This window comes from Leiobunum rupestre, chromosome 4, assembly GCF_980474605.1.
Source record: "Leiobunum rupestre chromosome 4, qqLeiRupe1.1.hap1, whole genome shotgun sequence".
NCBI lineage: Eukaryota > Metazoa > Arthropoda > Arachnida > Opiliones > Sclerosomatidae > Leiobunum > Leiobunum rupestre.
Genome location: NC_143387.1, coordinates 7,731,007 through 7,743,806, shown reverse-complemented (window position 1 = coordinate 7,743,806; position 12,800 = coordinate 7,731,007). Strand labels below are relative to the sequence as shown.

The window sequence follows — 12,800 nt, the reverse complement described above, 5'->3', positions numbered from 1 at the left end:
GAGCCTAAGGTGGCGCCTTGGGTATTAGCCTAGCTGATTATTATTATCAGTAGTTAATTTACTTCTGGCATTAGAGTCAAGTAAAACCTTCTGGAGACTGAAATACTTAAGACTATACAAACATGGCCCTAGTCTATATGGTACTTTAAGATTAAAATATACAAACCACTCTTTCAAAAATTTCTTGGCCAAAAATTCTAGTGTTTTTGGCCACGTAATGTCCGATGACGAATAAACAATCACAAAAAAACGACTAGACGACGTAAAAAGGAAATATAACTTTATTGGCTCAATGCCATTACCAAATGCCAATACAAAATATATTTTACATAATATTAAGACCGTTTTACATTAAGTAATATTAATATAAAATTAAAAATTTGTTTTTTTTTCATAAATGAAATTTGTAATTTTATTCAACATAAAAAAATTAATTCAACGTTAATACTCACGCATTTTAAACACTTTTTAAAATGTACAATTATTTGAACGTTAATACTTCAAAATTTTTACTAAATTATAACAATTTATATTTAATGTTATAATATTTAAGGAACGTTTAAAGCATTTTTATTAACTTATTTAATCCAAAATTAAAACAAATATTTTTAGGAACTTTAAAAATGTATGTATAACAAATTACCAAGTCCCAATCGAACTGAAAACTTTTACTTCTTTCCCAATTCTCCATAGCGGTATTCCCGGAAAAATATAATTTCTTGGATCTTCTTGGGTGACAATCTTGCTCTTCTTGCTCTTTTAAGGTAACCCGCAATGCTAAACAGTCTCTCAACATCCCCCGAACTTGCAGAAAATGACAAGTATAACTTGGCTAATCCAGATAGTCTACAATTAAACTAAGATTTAGTTAAATATTGAATTGCACATAATTTCCATACAAACTTTGGGTAGTCTTACTCTTTTTCCTTCCAATATTGGAAGATTTTATCTCCTTGATAAGGTGCTTCCGCTAAATATCTATCTATTTCGTGGATCTGGTGAACCACTTTTCCCGGTGGTATAAATCATCCATAAAGTTGAGAAAAGCTAAAATTAAGTTAAATGTTAAAAACAAATCATTGAAATTCTAAATATATACTCACAAGATTCCTTGTTCTTTCCAACTAATTTTCTTTCTTCTAAAAAGTTGTTAGGATTTGATGAAGTCACTGCTGTAGGACGACAATTGAGAGCTTCGAATGAATCCACGGTATCTTTGATAATTTCAATTGCTTCGTCCTTAGATTTTATTTTCAGAGATTTTGCCATGGTTGCTAAAAAGTAAGAAAAACATAATTTTTGACTGATAAGGATTTCCAATTTTGAATGTCCTTACTTTCAAAAATGGCTACCTTCTGTCGTGGATGCAAAATCGTTGCAATTATAAACGAATCATCAGAGAGTTCTTTTTCAAATCTCGATTTCGATTGGGTTAGGAGGGCTTGTGTGAAATTTTGATAGTATTGAGTTACAACTTGGTCGACTTCGTTAATAGCAAAAACAATAATTGGAATTAAATAGGACGAAGTCACTCCGTCTGCTTGAAGATGGTCAGTAGCTACTTGTAATGGTTTAAGGATTTTTACTAAATCTTCTACTTGAGCCCTATGGATAAAATAATTTTATTAATAATTCAAGCAATTGTATAATTTATATATAAATAGAGTTCGGCGTTTGGATAATAAATCCGTTTGTTTTTTATCCATAATCGAAAATTTTCCAAAAATAAATAATTATTTTTGTATGGTAATCTTTTATTATCTGTTAATAAAATCCGTAAATAAACTATTAATCACAATTTTTATGACTTAACTCTTTTATGTATAAAGTTATTCGCTTACTTGTTTATGTTTTTTGGTGGCTGAACTAGTAGAAGGAAAGTGAGGGCGAGGCTCCGACCCCGGGGACGGGGTCAGGTTCGGGATCGGGGTCCGGGATTTAAGGGGTGAAATGGGGGTAAAATCGTCGAAAAGTCAATGTATTTAGGGTATTTCTCGCGACGATTTGTTTTTTCGTATATCAACAATTGTGTCCAGGCCAACTTGTTCATTTATCTACGCTTATCTCGAAAGATACTTGAACGTATATCTTATCAAGTTTTATCGTACGGAATAAGTTGAAATGATGTAAAAATTTATAACCTAGGCGACGCGTGCGCAGATTACCCCGGGGGACGCGGTTAATTTGAATTTAAGAGTGTTTTGACGTCATGGAATATTCGTTGTTAAAGTAGAATGGAAATATTTTTAAACTTCATTTTAATATCATTGTAGTACGCTTGACACTTGAACCAATCTCACGAGTATTTCTTAAAACGAATATCTCGATCGCGTTTTATCGTACGAAATAAGTGGAAATTATGTAAGTTGTATGATTGATAACCTAGGCAGGAAGATAGCGCGCGCGTGCGCGGATTAACTGGGAGGCGCGGATTAACTGGGAGGCGCGGATTAACTGGGAGGCGCGGATTGCCCGGGCGCGCGGTTAATTTGAATTTAAAACATGGATTCCCTCTCCGAAATAATTCATGTACCCAAAATTGGACCGCAAGTTTTTTTCTTTTAGGGGAATCTCTATGGGAGTTTAACATTACAATAAAGCTAATAGGTCCAGTTTGGGGTACTTTTGGTCCGAAATGGGGTACATAGGGCCGAAAATGGTGACTTTGGTCGTTTTAAGGGTACTTTAGTTCTATTTTGGTCCATTTTTGGGTACATCAGAAAAGCAGTTGGAAAAACGAAGAGCCTTATTTTTTCCACCCATCTCCAAACTCCAAAAATTTATTGCTTTAATTTATTTATCGCTTCCGTAGGTATAAAATAAGATAAAAACCACTTACCTATATTTTAATTACGGTAAATTAAAAATACTTAATTAGTGTACTAAGTTACGTTTAAAAGAACCTTTTGTAACAATTCCAATATGTAAATATAGGTATAAGGATTGAAAAAATACTTAAAGTGGTTTTACTGATAAACTCTAAAGGAATTTAACTTTAAAGGGTATCTTAGATTATTGTTTTTAATTTTATTCAAGTTGAAAACGTATTAAGAGTCCTTCAAAGTACTATAAAAGGATTTTATTTACGAACTTAATTCATATTTTCTTCAAACTTTCAATTCGCTTTTATTACTATTTAAATACGGTAAAATATAATTCTTATACACAAATATAGTCAGAAAGATACTATAAAACACTAAAATTAAAATTAAATTAAATTTGTGTGGATAAGATTTGTAAATATCATTTTGAAACTAACAACTTTCACGCTTTATTTAAGTCAAGCCAATAAAAACAATTACCTATATTTTAAATACGGTAAAATATAAATACATTTCCGATATGTAAATAGGTAGAATAATACTATGAAAAGTTCCTTTTTCTTCTTTTAATACGACAACACACAACTCTGATACGCAAATATATAAAGAAAAATTTACTCTACGTTCGATACGTTAAAATACATTTCCGATACACAAATATAGATAAAGAAATACTATAAAATGTAAAAAGGTAGAAAAATACTACACATTAACCATTATGAATTTAAGCTTACAACATCCTTCACGTATAGAGCATAACATATATGTTCAAAGTTAACTTGTTTCCTCGTTATCTTTATCGCATGTGTTTTAAATAGCGTATGGAATAAGTTAAGAATGTACTGAAATGGTGTATGTTTAAACCTCGTAGAATAAAGAGTAAAACATATGTTCAGAGTAGGCTTGATTACTAAAGCGAATAACACAGAGACGTTTCCGGTGTAGTCACGTAGGAAGAAAAATACTACAACACTCTCTATACTCTACATTCAACACGTTAAAATATACTTCCGAAATGCCAATATAGGTAGTAAAATACTACAAAATCTCTATACTTTACCTTCAATACGTTAAATTACATTCCAATATGTAAATATAGGAGGAAAAATACTACAAAAGCCTCTTTTCTTGGCGTTCAATATGTTAAAATAGATTTCTGATATGCAAATGTAGGTAGTAAATACTACGAAATCTCTATACTCTACCTTCAATACGTTAAATTACATTCCAATATGTAAATATAGGTAGTAAATACTACAAAAGCCTCTTTTCTTGGCGTTCAATATGTTAAAATAGATTTCTGAAATGCAAATATAGGTAGTAAATACTACAAAAGCCTCTTTTCTTGGCGTTCAATATGTTAAAATAGATTTCTGAAATGCAAATATAGGTAGTAATTACTACAAAAGCCTCTTACTCTACGTTCAATACGTTAAATTAATGATATGCGTCCGATCGAATCGTTCATTTTTTCCTATTTAAATATACGCATTTAAATTAGAATTGCTTCTAGTGTTCGACAGTCGATTAATTTTTATCCACAAATTTTCCGATTTATTTAAAAAACGTTGGTAAAAAGAATATCATTTTAACTTATTTAATTGTGTTTTTTACCCAACCAAGCATTTATTTGAATAAAAGTGGTATTTATTTAAATAACCAATAGTTAAATAAAAATTGTTAAATGTTTAAATAATCGAAAGTGAACAAGCCTATTTTTTAAATATAACAAACAGACTTTCGAGTTGATAAGATTTGTAAATATCATTTGAAACTAATAATTTTCACGCTTTATTTAAGTCAAGCAATTACATTTTTAAAAATGAAAGAAGTTAAACAATATAAAAATTTGTAAATATTGTAAATATTTTTAGGTAATAAAGAAATTAAGAAATGTTTTAATTAAAATATCTTTCATTTTCTACTACATTTTTAAAAATGAAAGAAGTTTAACAATATAATTATTCTAATATAATTTCAAAATCAGGTATTATTTAAAGTACAAATGCATAATTTAGAGAAGCAATTCTTATTTAAACACTTTTATTTAATTAATTTGTGTATCTGAAATGTATTTATTGAAAAATAAGTGGGTTTTACTATTTATCACGGTTTTATATATATATATATATATATATATATATATATATATATATATATATATATATATATATATATATATATATATATATTGGAATTGTTACAAAAGGTTCTTTTAAACGTTACTTAGTACATTAATTTATTTTGGAAGTTAAAAACGTATTAAGAGCCCTTCAGAGTACTATAAAAGGATTTCATTTACAAACTAAATTAATATTTTCTTCAAACTTTCAATTCGTTATAATTTGAATTTAAATGAAAACATCATGGATTATAGGTGCGTAATCTACTAATAGACCGAACGGATTAAAAAATACTTAAAGTAAGTGGTTTTACTGATAAACTGTAAAGGAATTTTCTAGAATAGCAAAGTAAAACTAAAACGTAAACCAAGTTTAAAACGAAACTAATAACTGGGAGAAAGGTTGAAGTAAGTAATTTTTTTGATTTTTCGTTTTTTAATTTTTGAGTTCCCTATATTATTATAAACTAAATTAAATATAATTTTTGAAAATTTGTGATAAAAGATCTGCTCCTTCGTGTTTTACATATATTTAAAAACTCGAGATTTTAATGAATTGTTTTCAAAGCATGAAAAATATAGCAGATCCTTTGATTTTAATTGTAGTTAATAGTTACTTAAAAAAAAAGTCGCTAGCTGACTTGGAGCTGGTGTAGTTAAATTTTAAAAATGTGTATTTTAAATTTTGTTTGTAAAAGTTTTTTTTGAAAAAGTTTAGTATTATAGTTTAAATTTATTAAATAAAATAAAATAAAATATAAATTATACATTTGGTTTAGTATTTTACTATTGCAAGTAAAATTAATAGTAATTTCAATTTTGTAACCAAGTAGATGGAGCTTTAAACAATTTTTCAGTCATGTAGTCAAGGAAATGTTCAAATATACGTGTATTTGGTCATTTTGATGGTCAAATAGCCCAGTATGGAACTGCGAGATGATAGTGCCCCATTTCACATTTCAGACGTCGACGGAGGCTCGGGGCACCATCAGGGCGAGGGCGCGGACGCTGGGGCACGGGCGCCACCCGCGTCTCAATGTCTGACTATCATCTCGCAGTTCCATACTGGGCTATTTGACCATCAAAATGACCAAATACACGTATATTTGAACATTTCCTTGACTACATGACTGAAAAATTGTTTAAAGCTCCATCTACTTGGTTACAAAATTTGTTAAATACTTGGCTTTAAGGCCATCTAAATTAAAGTTAGAAGAAGCTAGACAAAGAGAAATTGTTCTGAAAAATAAAATTAAAGATATAAAAACTAACCAATAGTATTTCGAATACCAAATAATTCGACGTATTTGTTTTTGAAATAACTAAATAGTTTGCATATTTGTCAAAAAAAAACTAAAAAAGTAATTGAAATTACTATTAATTTTACTTGCAATAGTAAAATACTAAACCAAATGTATAATTTATATTTTATTTTATTTTATTTAATAAATTTAAACTATAATACTAAACTTTTTCAAAAAAAACTTTTACAAACAAAATTTAAAATACACATTTTTAAAATTTAACTACACCAGCTCCAAGTCAGCTAGCGACTTTTTTTTTAAGTAACTATTAACTACAATTAAAATCAAAGGATCTGCTATATTTTTCATGCTTTGAAAACAATTCATTAAAATCTCGAGTTTTTAAATATATGTAAAACACGAAGGAGCAGATCTTTTATCACAAATTTTCAAAAATTATATTTAATTTAGTTTATAATAATATAGGGAACTCAAAAATTAAAAAACGAAAAATCAAAAAAAATACTTACTTCAACCTTTCTCCCAGTTATTAGTTTCGTTTTAAACTTGGTTTACGTTTTAGTTTTACTTTGCTATTCTAGAAAATTCCAAAATTCCTTTAGAGTTTATCAGTAAAACCACTTTAAGTATTTTTTAATCCGTTCGGTCTAATAGTAGATTACGCACCTATAATCCATGATGTTTTCATTTAAATTCAAATTATAACGAATTGAAAGTTTGAAGAAAATATTAATTTAGTTTGTAAATGAAATCCTTTTATAGTACTCTGAAGGGCTCTTAATACGTTTTGAACTTCCAAAATAAATTAATGTACTAAGTTACGTTTAAAAGAACCTTTTGTAACAATTCCAATATATATATATATATATATATATATATATATAAAACCGTGATAAATAGTAAAACCCACTTATAAATACATTTCAGATACACAAATTAATTAAATAAAAGTATTTAAATAAGAATTGCTTCACTAAATTATGCATTTGTACTTTAAATAATACCTGATTTTGAAATTATATTAGAATAATTATATTGTTAAACTTCTTTCATTTTTAAAAATGTAGTGGAAAATGAAAGATATTTTAATTAAAACATTTCTTAATTTCTTTATTACCTAAAAATATTTACAATATTTACAAATTTTTATATTGTTTAACTTCTTTCATTTTTAAAAATGTAATTGCTTGACTTAAATAAAGCGTGAAAATTATTAGTTTCAAATGATATTTACAAATCTTATCAACTCTAAAGTCCATTTTTCAGGTATTAGTAAGTATTTCATACAAACTAACTTCTAAAATATGGATTTAGTTCGTAAATAAAATTCTTTTAAATTACTTTGAAGGACTCTTTATACGTTTTGAACTTGAATAATATTAAAAACAATAATCTAAGATACCCTTTAAAGTTAAATTCCTTTAGTTTATCAGTAAAACCACTTACTTTAAGTATTTTTTAATCCGTTCGGTCTAATAGTAGATTACGCACCTATAATCCATGATGTTTTCATTTAAATTCAAATTATAACGAATTGAAAGTTTGAAGAAAATATTAATTTAGTTTGTAAATGAAATCCTTTTATAGTACTCTGAAGGGCTCTCAATACGTTTTGAACTTCCAAAATAAATTAATGTACTAAGTAACGTTTAAAAGAACCTTTTGTAACAATTCCAATATATATATATATATATATATAAAACCGTGATAAATAGTAAAACCCACTTATTTTTCAATAAACACATTTCAGATACACAAATTAATTAAATAAAAGTATTTAAATAAGAATTTCTTCACTAAATTATGCATTTGTACTTTAAATAATACCTGATTTTGAAATTATATTAGAATAATTATATTGTTAAACTTCTTTCATTTTTAAAAATGTAGTAGAAAATGAAAGATATTTTAATTAAAACATTTCTTAATTTCTTTATTACCTAAAAATATTTACAATATTTACAAATTTTTATATTGTTTAACTTCTTTCATTTTTAAAAATGTAATTGCTTGACTTAAATAAAGCGTGAAAATTATTAGTTTCAAATGATATTTACAAATCTTATCAACTCGAAAGTCTGTTTGTTATATTTAAAAAATAGGCTTGTTCACTTTCGATTATTTAAACATTTAACAATTTTTATTTAACTATTGGTTATTTAAATAAATACCACTTTTATTCAAATAAATGCTTGGTTGGGTAAAAAACACAATTAAATAAGTTAAAATGATATTCTTTTTACCAACGTTTTTTAAATAAATCGGAAAATTTGTGGATAAAAATTAATCGACTGTCGAACACTAGAAGCAATTCTAATTTAAATGCGTATATTTAAATAGGAAAAAATGAACGATTCGATCGGACGCATATCATTAATTTAACGTATTGAACGTAGAGTAAGAGGCTTTTGTAGTAATTACTACCTATATTTGCATTTCAGAAATCTATTTTAACATATTGAACGCCAAGAAAAGAGGCTTTTGTAGTATTTACTACCTATATTTGCATTTCAGAAATCTATTTTAACATATTGAACGCCAAGAAAAGAGGCTTTTGTAGTATTTACTACCTATATTTACATATTGGAATGTAATTTAACGTATTGAAGGTAGAGTATAGAGATTTTGTAGTATTTACTACCTACATTTGCATTTCAGAAATCTATTTTAACATATTGAACGCCAAGAAAAGAGGCTTTTGTAGTATTTTTCCTCCTATATTTACATATTGGAATGTAATTTAACGTATTGAAGGTAAAGTATAGAGATTTTGAAGTATTTTACTACCTATATTGGCATTTCGGAAGTATATTTTAACGTGTTGAATGTAGAGTATAGAGAGTGTTGTAGTATTTTTCTTCCTACGTGACTACACCGGAAACGTCTCTGTGTTATTCGCTTTAGTAATCAAGCCGACTCTGAACATATGTTTTACTCTTAATTCTACGAGGTTTAAACATACACCATTTCAGTACATTCTTAACTTATTCCATACGCTATTTAAAACACATGCGATAAAGATAACGAGGAAACAAGTTAACTTTGAACATATATGTTATGCTTAAATTCATAATGGTTAATGTGTAGTATTTTTCTACCTTTTTACATTTTATAGTATTTCTTTATCTATATTTGTGTATCGGAAATGTATTTTAACGTATCGAACGTAGAGTAAATTTTTTTTTATATTTTCTTTATATATTTGCGTATCAGAGTTGTGTGTTGTCGTATTAAAAGAAGAAAAAGGAACTTTTCATAGTGTTATTCTACCTATTTACATATCGGAAATGTATTTATATTTTACCGTATTTAAAATATAGGTAATTGTTTTTATTGGCTTGACTTAAATAAAGCGTGAAAGTTGTTAGTTTCAAAATGATATTTACAAATCTTATCCACACAAATTTAATTTAATTTTAATTTTAGTGTTTTATAGTATCTTTCTGACTATATTTGTGTATAAGAATTATATTTTACCGTATTTAAATAGTAATAAAAGCGAATTGAAAGTTTGAAGAAAATATGAATTAAGTTCGTAAATAAAATCCTTTTATAGTACTTTGAAGGACTCTTAATACGTTTTCAACTTGAATAAAATTAAAAACAATAATCTAAGATACCCTTAAAGTTAAATTCCTTTAGAGTTTATCAGTAAAACCACTTTAAGTATTTTTTCAATCCTTATACCTATATTTACATATTGGAATTGTTACAAAAGGTTCTTTTAAACGTAACTTAGTACACTAATTAAGTATTTTTAATTTACCGTAATTAAAATATAGGTAAGTGGTTTTTATCTTATTTTATACCTACGGAAGCGATAAATAAATTAAAGCAATAAATTTTTGGAGTTTGGAGATGGGTGGAAAAAAATAAGGCTCTTCGTTTTTCCAACTGCTTTTCTGATGTACCCAAAAATGGACCAAAATAGAACAAAAGTACCCTTAAAACGACCAAAGTCACCATTTTCGGCCCTATGTACCCCATTTCGGACCAAAAGTACCCCAAACTGGACCTATTAGCTTTATTGTAATGTTAAACTCCCATAGAGATTCCCCTAAAAGAAAAAAACTTGCGGTCCAATTTTGGGTACATGAATTATTTCGGAGAGGGAATCCATGTTTTAAATTCAAATTAACCGCGCGCCCGGGCAATCCGCGCCTCCCAGTTAATCCGCACACGCGCGCGCTATCTTCCTGCCTAGGTTATCAATCATACAACTTACATAATTTCCACTTATTTCGTACGATAAAACGCGATCGAGATATTCGTTTTAAGAAATACTCGTGAGATTGGTTCAAGTGTCAAGCGTACTACAATGATATTAAAATGAAGTTTAAAAATATTTCCATTCTACATTAACAACGAATATTCCATGACGTCAAAACACTCTTAAATTCAAATTAACCGCGTCCCCCGGGGTAATCTGCGCACGCGTCGCCTAGGTTATCAATTTTTACATCATTTCAACTTATTCCGTACGATAAAACTTCATAAGATATACGTTCAAGTATCTTTCGAGATAAGCGTAGATAAATGAACAAGTTGGCCTGGACACAATATGTTGATATACGAAAAAACAAATCGTCGCGAGGAATACCATAAATACATTGACTTTTCGACGATTTTACCCCTATTTCACCCCTTAAATCCCGGATCTCGATCCCGAACCTAAACCTGAACCTGGGATCGATGTCTCGCCCTTACTTTCCCTCTACTTGAACTGACATTTTTTTATCCGCCAAAGCTCCAACTATTACTTGTTGAGCAGCAAAGAATACTTCGTCCTAGAAAATAATTTGAATAATAAGTTTTATATAGCACTTCAAGCTTAACTTGTGTTCAATACATTTTGAAACCTTTCCAAAGCAAAGAGAATGGACTTCCACCTCGTTTTGACCGGCATCTTCAAATCTAATTTAGCTCTTGCAACCAGCTTAGCTAAAATAAGTTAGAAAAAATAGACAATCCAATTTCCATACCTTGCTTAAATCTTTGCATCATTACCTGTGTATTTAGGTGACTTTCGGAATAAAGTTATTATTTTAGTATCATACTCTACGAGATCATTCGCTCGCTTGTCCGATTTGAATGCAGTATTGATTGCCAACTGCAACGTGTGCGCTGCCCATCTTTTTCGATCCCATTCGAGACTTGACAAATCCGGTTGGACCTCCGAGTCATCATCAGTAACGAAAACTTAAAAAAAAAAATATTTTAAAGGGCGTACAACAAAACTATAGGCAGAGAGCATACAATCATCAAGGTTGTCAGTCTCTTCAATGTCTTCAAAATCTCCTTCGTCTGAAAATCCGTTTTCTTCCAATTCTGTGATGAAATTATCATCCAGTTTTTGGGCTTCAAACGCTTTAGTTATATTAGAAGCATTATCTGCTACTATTTTTCCGATCTAAGAATTTTTTTATTAATAAAACAAATGCAGTGCAAAATGGAATGAAACTCACCCTAGATTGATTCAATCCTACTGCTTCCAAAATACCCTCCACTTTTGTCCTAATGTTGTCACCACTGTGTTTCTCGTTGAAGATAGTGAAACCAATCGCCTTCTTAATAAGTGTCCAGCCTGTAGTTATGAAGTGAGCTCGGATGCCCGAAATCCCCTCCCTGGTCCTTGAACTCCATATGTCTAATGTTAGGTGGATTCCACCATTCTCAATACCAACAAAACCTTTCTTCAAATTTGGAAAAATTCTTTGATTGATTACACGTTCCAAATCACGACTGATACAAGTTCTTGATAGGGTATTGATAGCGGGATTTAAAAGATTAATCAACATTTTGAACCCCATACTCTCGGTAACACTAAGAGGCAAATTGTTGAGAGCAATTAAATCAAGAATAGCCCTTCGGTAACGCTTTTGTAGCATGTCATGTGAAGTAAGTTTAGTCACTTTCCAGAATGTGAAGTTCTTAATTGACACAAGTCCAGAGTCTTCGGCTTTGCGCTTTACTTCAATCCAGGTGGCTTCAGGATGTTGGGTCTGAAAAAGGAATAAAATAAAATATTTAAATTTGATGGGTAAGCAATAAACATTAGTCGTGTAAAAAACTCGTGTTAAAAGTCAATATTTACCTCAATGTGACGCTTGAAGTTACTGACAGTGTTTTTATCGAGTTCCTTTATAGCAGAAGCGTTTTCTGGTTCAAGTATTTCTTCCGGGACGTCTGGTAATGATCTCGCTGACCGTGATCGGTTACCCAACTTCATCACGTCACGCAAAGTATTTCCTGATCTTACAGTGGCATTGGCTATGATTGAGTCTGCTGCGGACATCAAGGTATTTGCTGTTGACAGTGTTGATTCAGAATTTCGTTTCTTTAAATTATGTTCCATCATTTTGTTAAATATATTAGAAGTTTTGAAACTTGAATTTTTTGATGCCATCATATATTCATATCACAAGAACTTAGAAGAGGTTCAAAACAGAAGGACTGAAATACAGAGGAAACTACGGAGATTGAAAACTCAAAACTTACTATCAACTCGTTAACGCTCTTCCACTCAATTCGGAGACCCGATTCCCCACTGTCCGACAAGGATCCTTGATGCCCAAGCAGCCCAACTGAATG

General features: G+C 29.3%; 1 protein-coding gene across 1 annotated transcript; it reads right to left on the bottom strand.

The window, feature by feature from the left end:
• Positions 1-668: 668 nt before the first annotated feature.
• On the bottom strand, positions 669-12,567 carry LOC149945981 (zinc finger BED domain-containing protein 4-like). Its single transcript, XM_090170692.1, has 10 exons — positions 12,304-12,567; positions 11,675-12,211; positions 11,466-11,619; positions 11,217-11,408; positions 11,059-11,150; positions 10,917-10,996; positions 1,337-1,605; positions 1,104-1,274; positions 919-1,006; positions 669-846 (listed from the first exon to the last, which is right to left on the bottom strand). Exons 1-10 carry the CDS (start codon positions 12,565-12,567, stop codon positions 669-671), a joined length of 2,025 nt encoding a protein of 674 aa, XP_090026818.1.
• Between the last annotated feature and the right edge of the window lie 233 nt (positions 12,568-12,800).